Source organism: Lutra lutra, chromosome 17 (assembly GCF_902655055.1).
Source record: "Lutra lutra chromosome 17, mLutLut1.2, whole genome shotgun sequence".
NCBI lineage: Eukaryota > Metazoa > Chordata > Mammalia > Carnivora > Mustelidae > Lutra > Lutra lutra.
Window position 1 is genome coordinate 50,788,387 of NC_062294.1, and position 26,538 is coordinate 50,814,924.

Below are 26,538 nucleotides of genomic sequence, written 5' to 3' on the forward strand. Positions count from 1 at the left end.
GCATGAAAGTCATTCCAGTCAGTCTGTCCTCACTGTTTCCAGTGCTTTTCCATTTTGGTCATTATTCTTGCCCTTTCTCGTCCTTACAGTGCCTGAGTCATCTCCAAGCCCTGCCAGTCTGCTGTGTACCAATTCACTTCTGCTTTGATACCTTCCCTTAGCCACCTTAGATCTGAATGATCTCCTCTTCCTTTCTCTGGAAACCAGGGAATGGTCTATGCCCACGATTGTCTTGTGGCTTAGTTTTTCTTTTTTCTAAGTAAAAATACTGCATCTGTGGGAAATGGTAAGATCCTCATGAGCAAGGACAGTGCTCGGTTTCTTCTTTGTTTCTTTGCATTGTCTTAGTTCCATAAATAAATGATTTGATTGATGGGTAGTTCAGTTCTCAGGTCTAGAGATTAGAGACTCAAGTAATAAAAAATGGTTAACCCCTCTGAAATATTATAAAAGAAGGAGAGGGGCGCCTGGGTGGCTCAGTGGATTAAGCCGCTGCCTTCGGCTCAGGTCATGATCTCAGGGTCCTGGGATCGAGTCCCACATAGGGCTCTCTGCTCAGCGGGGAGCCTGCTTCCCTCTCTCTCTCTCTGCCTGCCTCTCCATCTACTTGTGATCTCTCTCTGTCAAATAAATAAATAAAATCTTAAAAGAAGGAGAGAATTTAGCTGCTCTGTCACTCGGGCCGTGAATTGGCTACCTTTCTTTTGTATTCAGTATCAGAGGCTGTGTTGTTCTTGTTGAGTTTGAGGTAGTCATTTCATAAGACACTCCTCGTGTGGTAAAGAGATGAGCAGAATTAAGGGCACTGCTTTACATTCCAACAGAAATCACAGAGGAAACAAAGACTTCCTCCTCTCTGTCAGGTTCATGAAGGTTATATTTTCTTTGTGTAGCTAAATACCACGACACATCATTTGTGTACATCACTAACTTTAAGGGTCTGTAAGTTTATGTGGATTTCACAGATAAATGAATTGGTTGAATAAGGACCTTGGACTTGACTTCAGACTTTTCTTCTCTGATTTATCTAAAGCTTTTCTTTATTTTCTTTCTTTATTTTTGTGGGGGCCTGAACTCATGACACTGAGATCAAGGTTCAGATGCTTAACCAACTGAGCCACCCAGGCACTCTTGTCTAAAGCTTTTAAAGGAAAAAACCCTGAAAATTCACTCTAACATTTATTATTATAAAAATGGAAACATTTGAGTTTTTAAAGACTGCCTTGGGTTTTTTAAATCATTTTATTTCATCATGATAAGTGATACTTTTTTTTTTAAAGATTTTATTTATTTGTTTGGCAAAGAGAGAGAGATGGGGAGAGAGCAAGCACAAGCAGGGGGAGCAGCAGGCAGAGGGAGAAGCAGGCTCCCCGCTGAGCAGGGAGCCTGATGTGGGGCTTGATCTCAGGGTGCTGGGATCACGACCCAAGCTGAAGGCAGCCACTCAACCAGCTGAGCCTCCCAGGCGCCCCCCACTTTTAAGATTTATTTATTTATTTGAGAGGGAGAAAGCAAGCACAAGTGGGAGGGGCAGAGGGAGAGGGAGGAAGAATCTCAAGCAGACTCCATGCTGAACGTGGAGCTCAATGTGGGGCTCCATTTCATGACCTTGAGATTGTGACCTGAGCCGAAACCAAGAGTTGGATGCCCAGGGCGCCTGGGTGGCTCAGTTGGTTAAGCATCTGCCTTGGGCTCAGATCACATTCCCAGGGTCCTGGGATCGAGCCCCATGTGAGGCTCCCTGCTCGGTAAAGGATGCTGCTTTTCCTTCTCCCTCTGCCCCTCCCCCTACTAATGCTCTCTCTCTGTCCCTCAATTGCAAATAAATAAAAATCTTAAAAAAAAAAAAAAAGAGTTGGATGCTCAACTGACTGAGCCACTCACATACCCCTATGAGTGTGTTCTCTTTAATCCCCATCCCCTATTTCCCATATCCCCCACTCGCTTCCTCTCTGGTAACCATCAGTTTGATCTCTGGTTAAGAGTCTGTTTCTTGATTTGTCTCTCTTTTTTTTCCCTTTGCTCTTTTGTTTCTTAAATTGCACATATGAATGAGATCATATGGTATTTGCCTTTCTCTGGCTGACTTATTTTGCTTAGCATTACACTCTCTAGCTCTATCCATGTTGTTGCAAATGGCAAGATTTCATTCTTTTTTATGGCTGAATAATATTCCATCGTGTGTGTGTGTGTGTGTGTGTGTGTGTGTGCGCACGCGCGCGCATCAATGTGTATACACCATATCTTTATCCATTCATCTGTTGATGGACACTTAGACTGTTTCCGTAATTTTGCTGTTTTAAATAATACTATACACGGGGATGCATGTATCCCTTGAATTAGTGTTTTTTTATTTTGGGGGTAAATAGCTAGTAGTGTGAGTCCTAGCTCATAGGAAAGTTTTCTGTGTTCAATTTTTTGAGGAACCTCAGTACTGTTTTTCCACAATGGCCACACCAGATTGCATTCCCACCAACAGTGCAGGAGGGTTCCTTTTTCTCCATATCCTCAACAACACTTGCTGTTTCTTACGTTTTTTATTTCAGCCATTCTGACAGGTATGATGTGATAGCTCATTTTAGTTTTGAAAGACTATCTTGTTCAAGTTCAGGGGTTCAGTAGACCATAGATTTGTGTTTTCTTCTTACTGTTGTTTTTATATTCCATCCTTCTGGTTCATTTGGAAAAATCTATTCCACTAGAAAATTCTCCTTTTGGAGTCTTTCTTATAGGGAAGATGTTTCCCAGTTAGATCCCCTCCTTTTGCTCTTCCTCTCTCCTATGGGTAGGAGTCTTATCGTGTATTTGCTTAATGCAAACATTTTAACCAGCTGCTGATGGTAACTCATAGCTTTGAAAACTCATTCAGAAATTTAAGGTGTTGGGAAGTATGAGGTATTAAGGAGGTTTAGAAAATGCTCTTTGCTTTATTAGTTAGAATGCATATTTCCATTCTTTTCCTCTGTTGGGATTGAGAAAAATTATGGTAGCAAGTATTTTATTTCCTTTTTGCTAGCAGCTCCCTATGAAATTATTTCCTTTATTATTATATAATACCGTATTGCTTGTTTGGTGGTATTCTGTACATGGTTGTTTGAAACTAAATGCGTTTTCAGAATTTGTCGACTATTCTCAGAGGTAGAGAAGGTAGTTTTGGTTATGGGTAATAGTGGGGGATCTGTGTCTTATGGGACATTCCAGATCACAGAGCTGAGAAACACTTCCTCTTGGGAGTGTGGGGATGGGGTGGGAGGGTGAGACCCCCTGATGGGGCTGTTGGCAGTCATAGTATTGCTGGGTCACAGTGGCATGTCTGTGTCCTGTGAAATGTGTACTATCTTGGGAATGTTGCCCTGGGTTTTGGAGAGGTGTTAAAAAAGAAAACACCCTCGTACCTTCCAGTTGAGCCACTCTTTGAGGAGATGGTATGGTGGTTAAGCAGGTCAAATAAACAGCTCCGGAAGCCTGGTGACAGTTTCTGAAAAAGCTCTCAGCTGTTGGCATTGTGTTGTAGTAAGTGCGGCATATTTTTGTAACGAGTGACGGTGCTCCTGAAGTGTTTTCTGAGGGAGTTCACGTGTGGTGTAAAACTACTAAATGTTGGGGCTTAGTTTTTCTAATAAAACTAGCTCTGAAGAGCTCAAAGATAAAAGTAGTGACTGTTTACAGAGCCCTTTTCCCCCTCCACTGTAACTCTTCAGTTTTAAAAGTTTTAAAAGGACTAATATTGGCAAATTATCAGAATGGACATTCAGATTTTGCTGTTTAAATAGCCTTGTTGGGGCGCCTGGGTGGCTCAGTGGGTTAAGCCGCTGCCTTCGGCTCAGGTCATGATCCCAGGGTCCTGGGATCGAGTCCCGCGTCGGGCTCGCTGCTCAGCAGGAAGCCTGCTTCCCTTCCTCTCTCTCTGCCTGCCTCTCTGCCTACTTGTGGTCTCTCTCTGTCAAATAAATAAATAAAATCTTTTTTTAAAAAAATAAATAAATAAATAGCCTTGTTGACCACTAAGAACATCAGTTCCTGTCAGATTTAAACTAAAGATATTACGAAGTCTTGGACATGCCTTGTCTTCTATTTTCTCTTTCTTTGTGGCCTTAAGATCATTAAATTTAGTGACTCAGCTATTTTTTTTAATCCGCATCTTAGAAAAGTTGAACGTGTTTGTGACCAAGCACTTAGGGTTATTTCCTTTAAACCAAGTGTTTGCAGTGTTTTCAGATTTATAACAGTCTTTGTTTACCGTGTAATTCAGTCCAATTGAGGAACTAGTAAAACTGCATTATCCAGACATCAAAGACAGGCATGTAAGAAGAGTGTACTTGTACCAGGGAACCGATTAGGTTTCTAACAAGTGGAAAGTTACCAGGTGTCCCCAAATTAACCATTCCCATGCCAGCTAATTCTCATTTTTTGGTAGCTTTTTTAGCTTATTAGTTTATCTCATTCTTGAGAGTTGAGAGTGTTGGCTTCCTTCTCTTCAACGCCCTTCAGACAGCTGAGACTTTGACTTGAATGGGCTACCCAGCAGAATTCCATGCATTTAAAAAACTGGAGACTGGGGAGCTGGGGGGCTCAGTCAGTTGTCTCTCTGTTTCTGGCTCAGGTCACGATCCTGGGGTCCTGGGATCGAGGCCCACGTAGGGCTCCCTGCTCAGCGGGGAGCCTGCTTCTCCCTCTGCCCTCCACGCTGTTTGTATGCATATGCTTGCTCTCTCTCTCTCTCTTTCTCTCTCTCTCAAATAAATAAAATCTTGAAAAAAAGTTTTTTTTTCAAGATTTTATTTATTTTCTTGACAGTCAGAGATCACAAGTAGGCAGAGAGTCAGGCAGAGAGAGAGAGGGAGAAGCACGCTCCCCTCGGAGCAGAAAGCCTGACATGGGGCTTGATCCCAGGACCCTGAGACCACGACCTGAGCCGAAGGCAGAGGCTTAACCCACTGAGCCACCCAGACACCCTTGAAAAAAAGTTTTTAAAAATATTTTAAAAAATTGGGGGAACAAGGGGTTGAGTGGAGAATACATTTTAGCTAAGTTCAAAGTTGATCTTTATTTCTTGATTTTGAAGAGTGGGTTGTTGGTGTTTTATTTTTCTGAGATTTCTGTGAAAAGATAATTCGACCCGCTTTACAGAGAAGAGGTGGGACGATTTGCCAGCTGCGTGCAGCAGTCATTGGAAGTGGGACCCATGTTACCAAGTTGCATTTTAAGATTGGTCAAGTAGGTGGCCTTGAGTCCTGCCAGACCCTGGGTTAGGGAGTTGGTGGAGAAGGGCTCTGTTGTGGGAGCACACTTGACTTAAACTTCCGTCAACATTCCTTTGGGCGGGGGGGGGGGCTTTGTTAAACCTGAGTCTCCTTGGGGGCTGAAACAAAACTGTGTATCTACAAATAACATGGAAAACATTTTGATTGTGTACAAATCTTTGCTATTTGGGTATTTCAGAGGATGTGTGTAAGCATCTTATAATTTTACCTAAGTAAGTAATCACCTAGGGAAGTGGAGGTTTGGAAAGGTTTGTTGTTTTTTTTTCTCTTTGGCACAGAGGCCTGCTTGTTCCCTGCTGAAGTCTGGAACTTGGCTTCCTTAGGAGCCTGCCATTAGGTTATCTGGAGGCGATTGCTTATAATCATTGAGATTTCTCTTTTGAAAATGATCAGACAATTTGTACCTACCACATCTAGCCACATTTTGTTTCTTTGGAGGTTTTGGCTTTCTGGATTATCAAAGGAAGATAGGGATGTTTGGGAAAGGTCTGCGACCTTTTGAGGTTATCATCATAGGGGACAACTTTCTTGTTCTATTCATCTCCCCGTCTTCTTAGAGTAATGTATGGAGGTCTGACTTCCTGAGGCGTTTTTTAGGAGACTGGCTCACAAAAACACTAAGGTTGTGGAAATGCTGGGCTCCTATCGGGCATGACTGAGATTCAAAAGAAAATTGTTCTCCTTATTTTGAATTCTGAGTTATCTCAGGAGACTTCATTTGGCTACAGGTTTGGCAGTTGCATGGTCGTATTTGCATGTGTGAGTAGACAGCAGTGCAGTATAAACAGTAGTTTCCAGAAGACCACTGATGTAGAGATAGCCAAAGCCTACATGTTTTACTTGTGTTGACCAGGAAGTTGCTAAAGACATTGTAAGGCATTACTGTAACATTTCATTATTTCAGCCCTTTACACTTTAGGTCCTTTATTTTTTATTTTATCTTATTTATTTATTTGAGATAAAGAGCGAGCAAGAGAGAGAGAACGAGCGGGGTGGGGAGGGGGAGGAAGAAAGGGAGAAGCAGACTCCCCACTGAGCTAGGAGCCCAGTGCAGGGCTCAATCCCAGGACCCTGGGACTATGACCTGAGCCAGACACATGCACTTAACCACCTGAGCCACCCAGGTGCCCCAAACTTTAGGTCTTTTAAGGTGCCACTTTTCAGCCATGTTCTGTGGTTCCCCTAGCCTTTGGGAAAGAATCCAAACTCTTTGAAAGTGTCTTAATCTGATCTCTGTTTTCTTGCCAACACTCTTACCCACCTCTGCCCCCACACACCTGAGGGACCATGCTTTCTTCTCCAGAGAGGCGTCTCCATGTTGTCTTCCCCTACTTGAGTTTTTTCCTGAGGTGGAACTTCCTCCAGAAAGGCTTTCCTCAATCAAAGGCTGGACTTGGGAACTCTGTAATATGCTCTCATAGATACTCACTTACTCATTCCTTCAGTTAATATTTGTGTCAAGCACTGTGTCATAAGCTGAGGACAGAGCTTATGTCCTTGTCAGGGAAACTACTCCATACTCACACCTTTGTTTTTTGTTTTTTTTTTTAAAGATTTTATTTATTTGACAGACAGAGATCACAAGTAGGCAGAGAGGCAGGCAGAGAGAGAGGAGGAAGCAGGCTCCCTGCGGAGCAGAGAGCCCGATGCGGGGCTCGATCCCAGGACCCTGGGATCCTGACCTGAGCCTAAGGCACCGGCTTTAACCCAGGCACCGGCTTTAACCCACTGAGCCACCCAGGTGCCCTTATTCATACCTTTTTAAAAAAGCTTTTTATTTGGAAATAACCACAAATTTATAGGAAGCTGCAAAAATTAAAATAGCACAAAGGAGGATCTTGTGCAAATTTACCTTTTGTTAACTTTTTACCTCATTTGCGTTCTTTCTCTCAATATATACATGTTTTTTTCGGGACCAGTCATTATGGCCTCCCCCCGACCCCCAAGTACTTCAGTGTGTATTTCATAAGAGAAGGGCTATTTGCTCACATGGTAGTTATCAACTTCCTAAATTTACATTAATAAAATACTCTCCGTTCATAGTCCAGTGTTGTTAATTGACTTAGTAATGTCCTGTATTTCCCATTCTGGTGCAGAATTCATTTTAGGGTCAGATAATTGCATTTACTTATGACGTCTCTTTAGCTTCTCTTGATCTGGAATGTTTACCTAGCCATTCTTTGTCTATTATGACCATGATATTTTTTGAAAAGTACAGAGTATGCTCTACTCCCCCTCCCCCCTTTAATAGAAACTTGCTCATTTTTTATCTGATGTTTCCCTGTGATCATGTTGAGGTAATGCATTTTAGGCCATCACACTGCATAGTAATGTAGCCTCTTGGGGGGACCATATCTGGAGGACCACAGGATACTTCTGTCTCTCTTTGGTGGTGATATTTTTCATAACCCACAGTGTTAACCTGGTTTCTCTATTGTATAATTGTGTTTTTTTTTTTTTCTTTTGTTCCTCTTCCCTTTGCAACTGTTTTTTTTTTTTTTTTTAAAGATTTTATTTATTTATTTGACAGAGAGAGACACAGTGAGAGAGGGAGCACAAGCAGGGGGAGTGGGAGAGGGAGAAGCCCGACGTGGGGGCTCGATCCCAGGACTGTGATATCATGACCTGAGCCGAAGGCAGATGCTTAACGAGCCACCCTGGTGCCCCCCCCCCACTTTGCAACTGTTAAGTAGCATATCAGGAGACACCTCAGTTCTGTGCAAATACCCTTAATATCGAGTGATGATTTTTTCTGTTCCAGTAGTATGAACTCCAGTTCCTGTTTTGTGCTGTGAGTTATAATTCGTTACTGTATTTAATGATTTTTGTGCTCAAATTGTGCCAGATTTTTCCAGTGGGAGACCTTCTAGCTGGCTCCTGTGTCTTTGTGAGGGGCCCTGTCATTTTTTCTAGGACTTCTTTCCTTTCTTGCATAATAGGATGTTCCAGGCTCATCTTGTACCAACTCTGCTCTAGCCCTTGAATCAGCCACTTGTCGGAGGAGCCCTCAGACTCTTGTTTGAGCACTCAGCACCCTGCTTGCCTGTATGTCTTCCTCCATTAGATGTATTGTACCTCCTGAGGGCACAGAGATGTCAGTCGTACTCTTACATCTTCTCTCAGCATAAGGCCTGGCAGATTTGAGGTTTACTCTAAGTATCTGTTGAACAAGAAAACTGGCTTTTGCTGTAGGTCGGTGATTAAAATTGGGTTCTATAATTACGGTGCTGATGGGTTTTCTCTTTCTCTCCCCCATCTAGGAAGAAATGTTTACTATTTGGCGATGAGAAGTGGTGAAAACTGACCTCGCACTGGTATACAAACACTATGGGACCTGACAGTCTTGCTGCATCGGCAGCCGGCCCCCACTGATAATGTGGGGCAGCCGTCAGGTCCACTGGAATACACTAATCTGATCTTGGAAGTGGCCGATTGTGGCAGGATGTGTCGACGATGATGATGGCAAGAAAGCAAGATGTCCGCATTCCCACCTACAACATCAGTGTGGTGGGATTGTCTGGGACCGAGAAGGAGAAGGGCCAGTGTGGCATTGGGAAGTCTTGTCTGTGCAACCGCTTCGTGCGCCCAAGTGCTGATGAGTTTCACTTGGACCATACCTCCGTCCTCAGCACCAGTGACTTTGGTGGGCGAGTGGTCAATAATGACCACTTTCTCTACTGGGGAGAAGTTAGCCGTTCCCTGGAGGATTGTGTGGAATGTAAGATGCACATTGTGGAGCAGACTGAGTTCATCGATGATCAGACTTTTCAACCTCATCGAAGCACAGCCCTGCAGCCCTATATCAAGAGAGCGGCAGCAACCAAGCTCGCATCAGCTGAAAAACTCATGTACTTTTGCACTGACCAGCTGGGGCTGGAGCAGGACTTTGAGCAAAAACAGATGCCAGATGGAAAGCTGCTGATTGATGGTTTTCTTCTTGGTATTGACGTTAGCAGGGGCATGAATAGGAACTTTGATGACCAGCTCAAGTTTGTGTCCAATCTCTACAATCAGCTCGCAAAGACAAAAAAGCCCATAGTGGTGGTCCTGACGAAGTGTGACGAGGGTGTTGAGCGGTACATTAGAGATGCACATACTTTTGCCTTAAGCAAAAAGAACCTCCAGGTCGTGGAGACCTCCGCAAGATCCAATGTGAATGTGGACTTGGCTTTCAGCACCTTAGTGCAACTCATTGACAAAAGTCGGGGAAAGACGAAAATCATTCCTTATTTTGAGGCCCTCAAGCAGCAGAGTCAGCAGATAGCTACGGCAAAAGACAAGTATGAGTGGCTGGTGAGTCGCGTTGTGAAGAACCATAACGAGAACTGGCTGAGCGTCAGCCGGAAGATGCAGGCCTCTCCCGAGTACCAGGACTATGTCTACCTGGAAGGGACTCAGAAAGCCAAGAAGCTGTTTCTCCAGCACATCCACCGCCTCAAGCACGAGCACATTGAGCGCAGGAGAAAGCTGTACTTGGCAGCCCTGCCGCTAGCTTTTGAAGCTCTTATACCCAATCTAGATGAAATCGACCACCTAAGCTGCATAAAAACCAAAAAGCTCTTGGAGACCAAGCCAGAATTCCTCAAGTGGTTTGTTGTGCTTGAAGAGACACCGTGGGATGCCACCAGTCACATTGACAACATGGAGAATGAACGGATTCCCTTTGACTTGATGGATACTCTCCCTGCCGAGCAGCTGTACGAGGCCCACTTAGAGAAGCTGCGGAACGAGAGGAAAAGAGCTGAGATGAGAAGGGCATTTAAAGAAAACCTGGAGACCTCTCCCTTCATAACTCCTGGAAAGCCTTGGGAAGAGGCCCGTAGTTTTATTATGAATGAAGATTTCTACCAGTGGCTGGAAGAATCTGTATACATGGATATTTATGGCAAACACCAAAAGCAAATTATAGACAAAGCAAAGGAAGAGTTTCAGGAGCTGCTTTTGGAATATTCAGAATTGTTTTATGAGCTGGAGCTGGATGCTAAGCCCAGTAAGGAGAAGATGGGTGTCATTCAGGATGTTCTGGGGGAGGAACAGCGATTTAAAGCATTACAGAAGCTCCAAGCAGAGCGTGATGCCCTTATCCTGAAGCACATTCATTTTGTGTATCACCCAACCAAGGAGACGTGCCCTAGCTGCCCAGCCTGTGTGGATGCGAAGATCGAGCATTTGATTTGTTCTCGGTTTATCCGGCCATCTGACCGGAATCAGAAAAATTCACTCTCTGACCCCAACATTGATAGAATCAACTTGGTTATCTTGGGCAAAGATGGCCTCGCACGTGAGTTGGCCAATGAGATTCGAGCTCTCTGTACAAATGATGACAAGTATGTGATAGATGGTAAAATGTATGAGCTTTCCCTGAGGCCGATAGAAGGGAATGTCAGGCTTCCTGTGAACTCTTTCCAGACGCCAACATTTCAGCCCCATGGCTGTCTCTGCCTTTACAATTCAAAGGAATCGCTGTCCTATGTGGTGGAGAGTATAGAGAAGAGTAGAGAGTCCACGCTCGGCAGGCGAGATAATCATTTAGTCCATCTCCCCCTGACGCTAATCTTGGTTAATAAGAGAGGAGATACCAGTGGAGAGACCCTACATAGCTTAATACAACAAGGTCAGCAGATTGCCAGCAAACTGCAGTGTGTCTTTCTCGACCCTGCTTCTGCTGGCATTGGTTATGGACGCAACATTAATGAAAAGCAAATCAGTCAAGTTTTGAAAGGACTCCTGGACTCCAAGCGTAACTTAAACCTGGTCAGTTCTACCGCGAGCATCAAAGATCTGGCTGACGTCGACTTGCGAATTGTCATGTGTCTGATGTGTGGAGACCCTTTCAGTGCAGATGACATACTCTTTCCTGTCCTTCAGTCCCAAACCTGTAAGTCTTCCCATTGTGGAAGCAACAACTCTGTTTTACTTGAACTACCAATCGGACTCCACAAGAAGCGCATCGAACTGTCTGTTCTTTCGTACCATTCCTCATTTAGCATCAGAAAAAGCCGGTTGGTCCATGGGTACATTGTTTTTTATTCAGCCAAACGTAAGGCCTCCTTGGCTATGTTACGTGCCTTTCTTTGTGAAGTGCAGGATATTATCCCCATTCAGCTGGTCGCACTCGCTGATGGCGCTGGAGATGTCCTGGACAATGACTTAAGTCGGGAACAGCTGAGTGAGGGAGAGGAGATTGCTCAAGAAATTGACGGAAGGTTCACAAGCATCCCCTGTAGCCAACCCCAGCATAAACTTGAGCTCTTCCACCCATTTTTTAAAGATGTGGTGGATAAAAAGAACATAATCGAGGCTACTCACATGTACGATAACGCTGCAGAGGCCTGTAGCACCACAGAAGAGGTGTTTAACTCCCCCCGAGCGGGCTCTCCACTCTGCAACTCAAACCTGCAGGATTCGGAAGAGGATATCGAGCCCCCTTCTTACAGCTTGTTTCGAGAAGACACATCACTGCCCTCTCTGTCCAAAGACCATTCTAAGCTCTCTATGGAACTGGAGGGAAATGATGGGCTGTCTTTCATCATGAGTAATTTTGAGAGTAAACTGAACAACAAAGTACCTCCGCCCGTCAAGCCAAAGCCTCCCGTGCATTTCGATATCACAAAGGGGGATCTGTCTTATTTAGACCAAGGCCATAGAGATGGACAGAGGAAGTCTGTGTCCTCTAGCACCTGGCTACCTCCAGATGGGTTTGATCCTTCCGATTACGCCGAACCCATGGATGCTGTGGTGAAGCCAAGGAATGAAGAAGAAAACATATACTCAGTGCCCCATGACAGCACCCAAGGCAAAATCATCACCATTCGGAATATCAACAAAGCCCAGTCCAACGGCAGTGGCAATGGCTCTGACAGTGAAATGGACACCAGCTCTCTGGAGCGCGGCCGCAAGGTCTCCGTCGTAAGCAAGCCCGTGCTGTACAGGGCGAGATGCAGCCGGCTGGGGAGGTTTGCCCGTTACCGGACCAGCTTCAGTGTGGGGAGCGACGACGAGCTGGGGCCCATCCGGAAGAAAGAGGAGGATCAGGCATCTCAAGGTTATAAAGGGGACAATGCCGTCATTCCCTATGAGACAGACGAAGATCCAAGGCGGAGGAATATTCTTCGCAGTCTGAGGAGGAACACTAAGGTAAGACGCCAGTTGAAGAATGAGTCACGGCAGTGGTTCACACAGTGTCTCAGTGAGAGCTGATGGATGATGGTGATGATGATTTTTCAAGGACGGCTTATTCTGGTAAAAAAGAAATTGGTCTGTGTGTGTATTTACTCCGTGACTTAGCGTGAAATAGGCAGTGTCTCAGATTGCGACTCCGGCAGCCGCCAGTAGTGAGGACCTTACACACAGCTTGAGTGTGAGTTGTCTTTGTCCAAAACAATAGTTAGGTAATTACCAAAGTGAGCAGGTCGTGTAGAGCTTGCCGGTATCCTGACAAGTAGCCAGGCCGGTGACGACATGCTTGTTCTTCCTTTATGCAAACACCAGAATCTAAAATTGCAGCTTCAGTCTCCAACTGCTAAGTAAACATTCACCCGTACGACTCATAAAAGCTCCTTCTTCCTCTCACTGACCTGTAAAGGTTGCTGCATTTTCTTTTTTTTTTTTAAAGATTTTATTTATTTATTTGACAGACAGAGATCACAAGTAGGCAGAGAGGCAGAAGCGGGGGCGAGGCGGGGGAGGCAGGCTCACTGCTTAGCAGAGAGCCCGATGCAGGGCTCGATCCCAGGACCCTGGGATCATGACCTGAGCCGAAGGAAGTGGCTTAACCCACTGAGCCACCCAGGTGCCCCAAGACTTGATAGTTCTGTTGTAAAAGATCACCTGAAGGCTAGTTCTCCAGCTCTTACTGGTTAAGAGGGCCCTCGGAGATGGAGGAACATGGTGCCATGGCCTCCCAAGAAGAATGTATTCACTCTATGTTCCCTGAGAGCATCCATGGTGCTCCCCAATCACTGTTGGCTGGAGCTTCCAGAATTTTCTTACCAGTGTAGTTTCAGAGAGGGCAGAGCGGTATCATTCTGTGTTCTGTTCCTCTACCCCTCTGAATTGAACATTAGTAAATATCATAGGCATTTGATTTCCCATTGTTTTGTTTTTCCACTGGGATTCCTTCACCGCCTTCAGTATTTTGTTCTGCGAGGGTTAGTAGTGGGCAGACCCATGGAAAACAGTTCTTAGGAAGTCAGAAAGTAGCCTCACCTGCCCCCTGTATTTCCTCAGAGCTCCCCTGTTTAACGATACCGGAATCCAAACATTTTGAACGTTTTGACTTTCTTCTCTTCCTCCACTCCTGATGAAGACTGTTACCAGAATAGCTTATCTAAATGCTGATAGTCTTAATTTGTGGGGGTGTTTGCGCACCTGGGAATTAGGAGGGCGGCATAATAGCACACTGAATTATAACTGATTTTCTGACTTCTAGCTACATTTTTAATACTTGTTGAAGATGATGCTTTTTAAGACACATTCCCAGACAAGCCATGCTTTAAAGAGCACGCGCGGTGGGCTCAGCAGAAAGCAGCTGGTGTCCATGTTTTTAAAGAGCCACTTCCTCACCTAGAACTTCCTTACCCAGGGTTGCTGGGTCAGCACGTAGAAATGATCGACTTCGACTTCCCGTCTGTTAGTTATGCGGGCCACACCTCTTCAAGTCAAATAAAAATGCTACCTCTGGCCCAAGAGCAATAGCGTGCCAGAAGTCGGTTCAAGAGTATCCTTTGGAAAGTGTGAGTAAAAGGTGAAATTGTCTTTTCCTGCCTTGGAAAATGGTGCTTTGAAATGAGTGTTGCTGCTTTGTCATCCTAATGCACAGATAAAGCAGAGCCTTTATTCTCTTCCCCACTGGGGCGCAGCTCCTATTAAAATTGCTGCCTTAAGAAAGCCGACTGACACTTGTTTTACTGGAAAAGCAAGATACCACGGGGCAGAGAATGCCAAGCCAACCCCTACGTGGGGGATTTGGCCTTTGATTTTTATTGGCATGACAAAGCAATACAGTATTTATTTGAAGTGAGCGGGGAGCCAGTTGGTAATGGAAGGTAATGGAAAACACACTTAGTGCCTCCTGCATGCCAGACACCACTGGGGAAATGGCACAGATCCTTCTTGCCCAGACCAGAGCTCCCAGTTGAGGCAGCAAAATCTACATAACTACCGAAAACAGGTGGTCTGCCCAGGGGGCACTGTGTTGGGCAGAGCAGAAATCCCAGGCCCAGGCCAGGGCAGTTAAGGAGCGAGCGCAGTGTGTGGAGTGATTAGGGACTCGGGTTCTGGGGCAGGGGCTAAAGTCCAATCCCAACTCCTCCGCTCCCTCACTGGGACTGGGGGCACGGGATTCCCTTCTCCATATCCCTTGGGCAGAAAGGGAGAACACTGTGGCGCCTTCCTCAGACGGCTGTGAGAAGCGGAGTGAGGTCGTGCACATGCGACACTGAGCGGCCTGCAGCCTGGGCAGGTGGTAGGCATGGCGGTGTTGGTGTTTAACGAGAGCTTGGAGGGTGAGTAGTGAGTAGGACTGAAGCCGCAGAGGCAAGGAAAGGCCTGAAGGTAAAAACGGGCCTGTTGTCTTCAAAGAGAAGAGAGTGCTGGTCTGGCCTAGCCAAGGGCCTGGGGGTCCAGCATTGTCCCTCCCTTTTGTGTAAGTTTTAACCCTGTGTGTTACTGAGCTTTCTCGGCACTTACCCTAGCAACAGCCCTAACAACAACGACAAAAAGCTATGCTCTGGGTACCAGTGTGATGTGGAGAAAGAGAAATCGCCTGGCTCCCTTGGCTGACTTGCTAGATTAGCTCTTCACTGTAAAACTGGAGTCGGAGTGTGAGGGAATCGCTTTCATTTCTGTTAATGAAAGTGCAGACTGTAAAGCTGACTGTCATTCTGGGTCCTTTTCCCAGCTGAACCATTTAGCAACCCACCCTCATAGTGGGAGCCTTCCGCACTCAGCTGAATGAAATTGAAAATCTACGATTGCACTTCAGTGGGGCCCATGAATAGCTGCTTTGTCTGGAAAGAGTTGGTGTTGCGCATGGTCTCTGTCTCTCAGTACCATGCGTTTGCAAAGATGAGATCAGGACCGGCAGGGTCTCATTTTAAAACCAAAAAAACAGCCTGGGGAATCTTGCTTCACAAAATGTGCCTTTTGGGTAGCTCGAGTTGCTGAATTTAGTGTGTTTGACCACGGATTTAAAGAGAGGACATTATTGGCTATTCACCCTTCTATCTGATGTGCTCTTATCTTTGTGTTTAAAAAAAAAAAAAAGACAAAACAATGATAAAGAAAATCTTTCACTCACTGTAGCTACCACATGACAAGACAACCTATTGAAAAGCAAACCAATCACGCATTGTTTGGTCTATAAGGCACCAAGTAACCAGTTTGACAGTTTGTGTCTCCCCCCTACCCCCCCAGTGAATTGGCTTATTTCATTGGATTCAGTGAATCGGCTGGTTGTTGTGGCTTTGTGTGGACACAGCTCTCATTTTGTGAGGCCGAGAACGGAGTTAAAGTTTCTAGTGTGAATAAAAACCAGCTGGGGAATTGGACTGCTAGCTCCCCAGGGAGGGATGTTGCATTTTTGACAGACAAGCTGAATGGTATGAAATATGAGCTCTTTGTAACCTGCTCAGGAAAGACTCTTAGTGTGTGCTTCGGAAGGGGCTGGTCCCACTCAGTGGGCTGTACAGGCAAATAAATGCCGCGGTCTTACAGATTGGGTGGGGGTGCCTACTTGGCCTTGGATTTTCTGATTCCTGAAAGAATTGTTATCTTTTAAAAGAAATACTTTTGCCCCCAAAACATATGCTCATCCATTCATTTTTGGAAAGAAGCACTCAGTGCACGTGGTTTCGTGAGCACCTGTGCACCTGGCTTTGTGCTGAGCGCTGTGTGTGTGGTGGTTGTGTCCATCCAGTGCACTTACGGGGTGAGGAGGACAAAGGCAGTGAAGATGGAGGTTTCGTGGGGAGATCTCTTGAGAAAACAGTATGGAACTTGGAGCCCGGGTGGGGGGAACACTTGAAAGAAACCTAGAGGGGCTACTGCAGAGAGCGAGGGCTGCGAATACCGTGGGAAGGGTCTTACACTTCCCTCAGTGCACTGCGTACTTACTGGGAGCCGGGCCCGTACCCAGCATTGTCCGTTGCCACCACCCACGTTAGTGTGGTTACTAGACGGAGGAGTGGAGATTTTTGAAGCCGCTCTTCTGACTTCCACTTCCAGAGGGCTCTGAGAGTCCGGCCCGCAAGGAAGACGGTAGAATGTAACAGCCAGGTACACATTTGGACCGATCAGTCTAGTTAATTTGTTCATTTCAAAGGACTGTGATTATGATCTAAAAAAATCCATTTCCCCGCACTACTCTCTAAGAAAGGCCTGGTGCCGCTTGTTTCTGGCTTCAGAGTCTAGTTGACTAGAGGACAAAAAAGGCTTGGAGACACTGAAATAGCCTCTGGAACTTTGAGAAATTGTTTTGAACTGGTGTCACGCATTTTCTCGGTTTATTTTAAGCCTGAAGAGCTGCTGTAGTGTGTTTTTGGTGACAAAAATAGACTATCTTTAACTATGGGCCTTAGCTTATAGCACACCTGTTTTTAAAAAAAAAAACTACAATAGGCAACCCATGTCTGTTTTTCAAAGAGCAGAGAATTGCTCTGATCATCACTGAACCAACTTGTTCTTTGTCCACCACCTAGTGATACTGAAATATCTTGGTAGGAACGCAAAGTATTTCAGCTGCAGTGAAGAATCACCTCCGCTTCCATCGAGAAAGGTCTTCTGAATGCATTTGATTCAGTATTTGAGAGGAGGCAAGCAGGTAAAAACTGACCTAGAACTCTGAGAAGTCCAAATCCAGTATGTGTCGGATCAGGCAGGATGTGTGTGTAAAAAACTTTCCTAGAAACTGGTGGGCCCTCCTTTCTAGTTAGCCCCCTGTCGCACTGGCTGTTGGGTCTGAGACAGCGGCAGGGAGTGACCCAGATTTGCCAGACTTCACACCTTTCTAGAGCAAAAAAGCTGTGGTCTCACTTTATTTGGGGCCTGTAAGGGGATGACACGTCTTTCTTCTTCCATCATGGCAGAGGATTAGGGATGCTAGGAAGGCCGAGACTTTGTGCTACTTCCTCTTCTATCCCTAAATAAAGATATGCTGCAAGACATTGGGTGACTGGGTCATAATACTGCCTGCCGGCGCGACGGAGCCCAAGTCTAGTAAGCATCTGTGCTTTCATAACGGGCTTTGCCAGTGAGAATTAAGAACGCCATCAGGTTTTTTCTTAAACTTGGGCTTAGATTTTTTTTTTTTTTTTTTTTTTTTTTTGCAGAGCCAGAAGGGGGAGCACCAGTTAACCAAGAATATATTTAGGGCACGAGTGAGAAACTTGATTGAAAAGTTTCTTTTGAAGATCTGTTGGAAATTATGAGAGAATTGTTGCTAATTAGAAAGCTGGAATGTTGAATATAGAATGCAAGAAGGTGCTTTGTGGGGAACCCATAGTAATGTAGTGTATGGAATCTTTTGGTTTTTCTGATTCCTACCACTTATATTTAGTCCAGGGTCTCCCACTACACAACTTGGCAAACTACGGGCATGTCTGTATATATGTATATGTGTGTGTGTGTGTGTGTGTGTGTGTGTGTGTCTCTCTCTCTCTCTCTCTAGGGCTTTGCTAAAAATCACTCTAGAGAGGGAAAATTGTCCTCATTCAGAGGACACCGTCCCTGTTCCAGACTGCATTCAGTATATGGCATTTGTCCTTTATTAAAGATTTTATTGGGGTGCCTGGGTGGCTCAGTTGTTAAGCATCTGCCTTCGGCTCAGGTCATGATCCCAGGATCCTGGGATCGAGCCCCGGCATCGGGCTCCCTGCCCAGCAGGGAGCCTGCTTCTCTCTCTCCAGCTTCCCCGTGCTTGTGTTCCCTCTCTTGCTGTCTCTCATAAAAAAATAAAATCTTAAAAAAAAAAAAGATTTTATTTATTTGAGAGTGAGAGAGAGAGATCACTAGGAGGGGGGAAGGGTAAAGGGAGAAGCAGACTCCCTGCTGAGCAGGGAGCCTGATGCAGGACTCAGTCCCAGGACCCTGGGATCATGACCTGATTTGAAAGCAGACACCTAACCAACTGAGCCACCCAGGTCCCTGACATTTGTCCTTAAAAAAAAAAAAGAAAGAAAGAAAAAAGACTCCCAAGAGCTTGTGTTCTTTATTTCCTTCATTAGATGGGTTACCAAGCATTTAAAAGACTGTGCTAGGTGGTACAACTGTAGTGATCATATTTTCGGACTCTGATGTCTAGATCAGTAATTTTATATGTATTGAAGGTATTTTATAGAGACCAGGAGAGTATTTGAGGTTGTCAGCTTAGGGTCACTAAATAACTACCTGCTATTCCCACAGAAGATCGAATGTTCTTTATCCAGAAAGAATGGCTGACCTCCCCACTGGAGTCTTAGGAGACTCTCTTTTTCTTTGTGGCTCAGTTATTAACTCATCTGATACCTAGATCGGCTTCATTTGCTAGGGATGTATCTCATCTCTTACTGATTGGATTATAAGTTGGTTGAGGGTGAGAGATGACTTTGGTGTAGTATTAGCTCTTCTGCTAGTTTGCTGTGTGACCTCGGGCATAATTCATTAAAAAAGAAAAATGCTAAGATCCTTGCTCTCTGGGAACTGACTCCAGCAGGAACGTAGTTGTATGTGTACATAAATGACTGTCCTTTATTCAGTGTCCACACAGTGATGTAGGGAATCGATCACCTCAGCTGTTTTGTTTTTTTTTTTTTTTTCTTAAAGGGAGTCTGGGGTGTACTGACGATATGAATAAGACCTTCTGAGCCTCACCTCCTCATGTCTTCAGGAGAGCAACCCTATGTTAGGAGAAGAAAAAGCCTCTGTACACACACAGATCGTCCTCATCTCAGCTGAAGTTAAAAAAAATATAAAGAAATATTGGCCCTGTGCATTATTGGAAACTTGTTTTTGTTCAGGAAATTTAATGAGTGCCCTCTGCATGTCAGGCCCTGGAACCCAGTCATCTTGCAGCCCGATGGAAGCTTCTTATTCTTTGGCTGGCTTCCTAACCTTTTTCTTGCCTCTGTGGACTCAGAGGGGCCATGGAATGGGCTTACCACCCCACAGGCAGGTGACAGATGTTTTCCGAGTCCGACAAAGTTGGGAGTTTCCCTTGATGCTCTTTCCTTGTTTCAGAAGCCAAGGGGCCAGCGGCAAGTTCGTCACTGTTTCTTTGCAGTGCCACACTGGTGTAAACTATTGGTTCATTTCTTTGTTTCCTTTGCCACCTGGGTATTACCAAGCCTAAGAATTGCATGTTTTTGAGGAAATTGAAGTAAAGAACAATGGACTGTGTTGCTCATTCAAAAAATGTATCTATCCACATGGACAGATGAAGGTGGCTCAGACTGACCCAGCACTTTGTTTTGGTCATGGCGTCCCATCGTGGAGTTCTCGTAGGGCAGAGAGGGGCTTTGGTGTTCATAGATCACTAGGCCCTGGGTCCTGGCTCTCAGCGCTGGGTGTGAATCTCTCTGAGCGCATTTTCTTGCCGAGAAAATGGTGCTGATAACCCTTACCTAGAAGAAGATGGTGGTGAGGTTTCAGATAATTGTGCAGAGCACCTAGCAGTGTCCTGCACGGGGCCACTCCTAGTTAATCACCAGTTTCCATTTCCGACCCAGTAAGACTCAACTGAGAGCTGCAGATGTGTCGATTATCCTCAGGGTTTGCTTTCCTCTGGCTAGATGCCTTTTTCCATTCAGCCTGCTATGTGAGTGCCCTCAAAAGAAGATTGATGTTGGGATGGTATTACTTTCTCCTCTCCAGGGGCCTGCTGCTCTGAGTGCCCCAGGGACTCCATAATGAGCGACCCATGTCTGACCGGGGACTGAGACAGCTGGCAGGCCACTCAAAAGAGTGGCGTTTCCATCTGACATGTGCCCAGTAACCCTTCAGATGCCTGATATGTTGCTTGTTATATCAGCAATCTGGCCCACCTCTTCGTGTGCACCACGATGTCTGATTTCCTTACTGGAAAGGTCTAGAACTAGTTGTGCAAGAATTCCCATCCGAATTTTGTGACACCCTACAGAGCCCTCAGTTACTTCTCGGAGTAACGAGACATTCGTCTCGTTTGGACATTCGGTAAATCACAGTTTAAATATGAGAGAATCCGTGTCCTTTAGCAAGGGGAGTTGGTGCTGTTGCGACAGCTCACTCTCCGTTCCCGCATTTTGTACGCTGAATGAATAAAGGCACTGAACTAGATCTTGGATCCTCTGGGGTGAGGGGGATAAGGGCAGTTGTCCAATTTAGCCTTCCATGGCAGGATCTCCTTGACAATGGGTATGGCAGGTAGTTCGGTCTCTGCTTTGAGTATTTACAGAACAGTCCCTTCCTTTTTAAACAGCTGGGGATTTTTTTTTTTTTTTAATTTCTCTTTATATTGGCCAGAATTGCCTATCTATGTTCTCCTCTTATCTCTCCCAACATAACCCTTTGGAACCATATAAAATGATCTCTTTCAATGGATAGTTCTGTAGCTATTTGAAATAACTGCATAGGTCTCTCTTCTTTCCTTTTCCAGCTTAAAGATCCCTGGGATTTTATGTGAGTGGGTCTTTATTACCCTAGAAATTCTCCAGGTTGTCATTGTACTCTTAATCATTTATTCCGTTATCCATTTACTCATTCTGCCTCTCCCAGGAACTTTCAGAGGAAGGCAGCGAATCACAGTGACTCAGAGCACAGGTTTTGGAGTCAGAACTGACTTGGGCAAGTAACTGAATTTTTTTTAGGACTCAGCCTCTTTATCTGTAAAATGGGGTTCTTAAAACCCACATGTACAGATCTGTTTTGACTCTGGAATGCAATCTAAAGAACGTAAGCAGGGGTCTGGCGCATAGTACTTGGTTGATGGAGGGTAAATTTTCTAGCTAACTTAGATCGTTAGAACACACCTCATCTTGTCGTAGTATTGAGAAGGTAGAGGAAGTACAAGATCAAAATTTATTATCTGTTTACTAGAACTCTGGTTAGAAGGCCTTAATGGTGATTAGAAAAGCTGCTTCCTTGCAGCTTCTCTTAAAGTTCCATTTTTTAATCCCTTAACAGTTTATTTGGAAGCATCAGTTTTACTGAAGCACAGTGCTGTGGTTGTGTTGGTTTTGACAGGCGAATTCTGCAGGATTGAGATTGATAAAAAGAATGTCGCTGGAATCCAGACGGGCTTCCTTGTATATGCAGATTCTGGAGCTAATAATTTAAACTGTATGGCATTTTTAAAGGAGACCATAGCTTGACTCATGGTTATCCGGTTGCGACAACGTGTGACAACAGAAGCACTCCCCCCTCTCTTTCCTCAAATTATTGGATGGCTACTCTCTGCTAGGCCCTGAGCCAGGTCCCACACATTTCACCCTCAGACCCCTCTGTGAGGAGGTGCTGTCCCTGAGATGCTAAGTCACTTGCCCAGAGTCACGGGACTTGTCTCTCAGGATTCAAACTCAGGTCTGTTAAGATGTCAACCCTTAAATTCTTTCTGTTGTACTTCTTCTAAGTAGAAGATGCCCGAGTCTAGAGAGTCTAGATTGGTTAAATTATCTCATGTAAAGATAGATCATAAATCATCGATTTGCTTTTCCTTCTTTGGTGAAAGTCTGGGTCAGAGCCTAGAGATAGCAGCAGCCACTCCCTGCAACCTGAGAGACTGTGCGGCTGATTTCATGGGGAGCGGGACAGGGGCAGGGGTAGGCCTTGTGGAGGGCATGGTTCTCTGGGACCCCAGGATCCATTTCCATTGCATTCGTCTTCCTGACTGAATCAGTTAGCCAGCTCTGTGAAGACTGGATTGTCTTCGCCTTTGGGTGTTCATTACAGATAATGCCCGACCCCAGCCCACATGGGCTTGTTCCTTCTTTCGTGCACATTTTATTCTCACTGTTCTTTTTTTTTGCCACTTGTTTGCACAGGAAGTCCTCAAAGAATCTCAGACTAAACAGGAAGTGATTTGTTCCCAATATAAATAGAGGTACCAGAAGGAATGAGGATGGGCAGGATGAGGAAAGAAATGGTTGACCCTGACCTAGAAGCTAGGTGATTGTCCCCTTTAGTGGATTTTATACAAAGATCCCCTAAACACTTTTTTATTTATTTATTTTCATTTGACAGAGATCACAAGTAGGCAGAGAGGCAGGGAGAGAGAGAGAGAGAGAGAGGAGGAAGCAGGCTCCCTGCCAAGCGGAGAGCCGGATGCGGGGCTCAATCCCAAGACCCTGGGATCATGACCTGAGCCTAAGGCAGAGGCTTAACCCACTGAGCCACCCAGGCGCTCCTCCCCTAAACACTTTTTAAAAAATTCATTTATTTGAGAGAGAGTGCAGCAGTGCATGAACAGGGGAGGGGCAGTGGGAGAGGGGGAGCAGACTCCCCTCTGAGCGCAAAGCCTGTGGTGGGGCTTGATCCGACAGCCCCAGGATCACAGCCCAAGCCGAAGTTAAGAGTCGGATACCCAACTGACTGAGCCACTCAGGAGCCCCACCCCTAAATGCTTTTAAATTATATAGGTTGTATACATTTGTAATAAATCTGCTCTTTTTTAAAGATTTTATTTATTGGGGGCACCTGGGTAGCTCAGTCATTAAGCATCTGCCTTCGGCTCGGGTTGTGATCCCAGGATTCTGGATCGAGCCCCGCATTGGGCTTCCTGCTCTGAGGGAGCCCTGCTTCTCCCTCTGCCACTGCCCCTGCTTGTGTTGCCTCTCTCACTGTGTCTCTCTGTCACATAAACAAATAAAATCTTTTTTTTTTCTTAAGATTTTATTTATTTATTTGACAGAGAGAGATCACAAGTAGACAGAGAGGCAGCCAGAGAGAGAAAGAGAGAGAGGGAAGCAGGATCCCCGCCAAGCAGAGAGCCCGATGTGGGACTCGATCCCAGGACCCTGGGCCTGAGCCGAGATCATGACCTGAGCCGAAGGCAGCGGCTTAACCCGCTGAGCCACCCAGCGGCCCAATAAAATCTTTTTTAAAAATGTTATTTATGGGACGCCTGGGTGGCTCAGTTGGTTGGACGACTGCCTTCGGCTCAGGTCATGGTCCCGGAGTCCCGGGATCGAGTCCCACATCAGGCTCCCAGCTCCATGGGGAGTCTGCTTCTCCCTCTGACCTTCTCCTCGCTCATGCTCTCTCTCACTGCCTCTCTCTCAAATAAATAAATAAAATCTTTTTTTAAAAAAAATGTTATTTATTGGGGCGCCTGGGTGGCTCAGTGGGTTAAGCCGCTGCCTTCGGCTCAGGTCATGATCTCAGGGTCCTGGGATCGAGTCCCGCATCAGGCTCTCTGCTCAGCGAGAAGCCTGCTTCCCTCTCTCTCTCTCTCTGCCTTCCTCTCCGTCTACTTGTGATCTCTCTCTGTCAAATAAATAAATAAAATCTTTAAAAAAAAATGTTATTTATTTATTTGAGAGAGAGTGTGTACAAGAGAGAGCACAAGCAGGTCGGGGGGCAAGGGGAGTAGCTAACTCCCTGCTGAGCAGGGAGCCCGATACAGGACTCGATCTGAGGACCCTGGGATCATGACCTGAGCAGAAGGCAGGTGCTCAACTGACTGAGCCACCCACATGCCCCTATATCTGCTCTTCTAATTTGGTCTCGTTAACTTGGAGATGAAACTGTATTGCTGGAGCTACACCTGAGTCCATTTACCTTGATCCCCTTTGGTTACCCTCCTCCTCAGATATTTTACCGAAAGATGCTCACCTAGCTATTTTACCGAAAGGCCAAAATTTCAGGTGTATTTTTGTGGCTTTTAGGAAATTGACCATTTATTTAGAGCATTTTTTCCTTACATGAGCTTCAAAATAAAAGGATTGATCAGTTTGGGAACAGAGTATCTCAGTAGTGTTTATGAGCATGAGCTTTGGAGACGAACCCTCCTAGTTTTGACTCCCAGCACTGGCACTTGCCAGTTGTGTCATTTGTGCGGGTGTGTGGGACATTTTTCTTGGTAAAGTGTAATGTCCTGAGGTTTAAAAGAAATAGTATTTGGGACTTGCTTGGCACCTAGTGAGCCCTCAAATCGAAGTAGTTACCCCTGCTGCTGCTCCGCCTACTGCCGAGGAAGGGACCTACGGGGCAAGGGACAGAGTATTCTTTTCTTTGTCCTGTTTGATTAGTTGGTTTTATCCATCCCTCATTCCGAAACGGCTGAGGATTAACCCCAGGCCAGTGTACCGAAGGAGGGTCTCCGTTGGAGCTTTCAGCCCCAGCAGAATGCCTGCTCTTTTTCTTTTCTGGAAGGAGGAAATTACTCATTCTCATTTCTGTCTTTTATCTTTTTAAAGATTTTAGCCATCCTTGAGTATATAACATTCATTATCCATATGGGCTGTTTGGAAAACTTCCTGTTTACTCCAGGGCACCCCTGATAAAGGATGTGGACAGTCATCTCATTGTTATTAACTAAACATGGCCTGCTTCTTATAAACACCTTTGTTTTGACAATGCAGTCTCACACTGGAGGTGTGACTGTGTGTCAGCTTGTTGGCATCTTGTGTGATATTTGGAGGCTAGAAATTACAAAATAAGTGAGAAGAACGAGTGGGTCTCTATCCTGTTCAGAGTCCTTCCAGCAGTTTCCACACCACCGTGAGTTCTCTTCTAGAAGCCTTACTAATGTTTGAGCTGTTGAGTTGATACTCACTCTGTTTTTGTGCTTTCTTTTCTCTTTCCTATACAGAAACCAAAGCCCAAACCCCGGCCATCCATCACAAAGGCAACCTGGGAGAGTAACTACTTTGGAGTGCCCTTGACAACTGTCGTGACTCCAGAGAAGCCCATCCCTGTTTTTATTGAGCGATGTATCGAGTACATCGAAGCCACAGGTAAGAGTGCCGCTCAGAGCGATGCCGGCTTTCACTGCCTGCAGGATACTTTCTAGGGGCCTGAGCCATTTGGAGACTCTGGGATCATCTCACCTTAAATGTGAGAGGCTTTCTGAGAAGGAGCTAGCCGTCTGGACGGCTGTCCATCTGCGCGTGGTTCTGAGGCTGACATACAGGATCTGTTCGACCTTTCATGTGCGGAGCCTCCGGTTCTCAGGACTACGGCTGCGGCTGGTATGCGGTGCCCCTCTGTGCTCCGTCAGCTCCCTGGCACAGCGGGCAGCCCACTGGTGTGGGTCCTCACGGGTCTGTCAGCTGCTCGAGGGCAGGGGAAGCATCATATTAGCATTGTGTCCCCAGCGCCACACTGGACACAAGTGCTAGTGTACTTTGGCTTAATACAGCGCAGGAATGGCGGTGACCGTTACAGCCCTTGGCCATTGAGCAGGTGCCTGAGATTTGTTACTGACAGATTTTTTTTTTTTTCCCCTGAGGTCAAAAACTGGAGAGGATCCTTGGCTGTCTTGTGGTCAGGCAGCTCTTTTTCAAGTCCACTGACAGCTTGGTGCTAACGCGCCAGCCGTCTTCTTGTATTCCACATTGTTCCTGCAGTGACGAGATTTTCCCTGGGTGAAAACATCCATTTCGTTGATTTAGTGGGATCCTGTGATGTGTCTCTTCCGTCTCTTTGGAAATTCTTGGAGCTTCCATTTTCATGCCGTTGTTTCCCTCGGTTTTCTCACGGGCGCTTTCGGAGCTGCTGACTTGGAGGAGAAGCCAGCGTCGCAGGCCCGTGGTTCTGTCAGCTGTGAAGCATTGACAGGGGCGCTCAGGAACACAGGCTCCCGCTAACTCGAAACCAGGGTCGGGGTTAGAGCCTTGCTCTGTGTTCTCCCTGATTCCAGTGTTCTCTGCGGCGATGCTCAGTACCGTGTGTGTCCCAGGCTCTGCACGCAGTTTCAGCAGCATCCTGTTAAGCTGCACGACAGCGTTAATATTTACTTAGGATGTGCCAAATCAGGGAAAATAGGCTTCAAGTTGAGGCCTGCTAAAGACTTTGTAGTTCTTTCCAGGGTTTTCTCTGCAGCACACCAGGGCTGAGTCACAGTAAGCACTTCACCTAATCGTAGCACATCTGCAGCTTGGTTTAGTTCATTCTGTTCCCAAAGCCTTTTCTCCCTGTCCGTCTTTTTGACCCCGGTCTTATGTCCGTTTCTCTCTGGCACCTCTCCCTTGAGTAAGGAGAAAATCTGCACAGAGATTCGATTCAGGTGACTGAAGCCTGTACTTGTTGACCTAGCACTTCAGAGAGCCACTTTGTGTCAGCTCGGGGAGGGGGGGCACTTTTTCATGAACTTTCTGTTTTGAGG

At 45.7% G+C, this 26,538-nt stretch overlaps 1 protein-coding gene across 1 annotated transcript in view; it reads left to right on the forward strand.

Annotated features, from left to right (window-relative positions):
• The window catches only part of ARHGAP35 (Rho GTPase activating protein 35), a 125,993-nt gene that overhangs the window by 37,353 nt on the left and 62,102 nt on the right, over positions 1-26,538 (forward strand). The window contains exons 2-3 of the mRNA XM_047709731.1: positions 8,525-12,401; positions 25,024-25,168. Coding sequence (XP_047565687.1) covers positions 8,718-12,401; positions 25,024-25,168 — 3,829 coding nt within the window. The 5' untranslated portion in view covers positions 8,525-8,717. The remainder of the gene's footprint in view (positions 1-8,524; positions 12,402-25,023; positions 25,169-26,538) is intronic.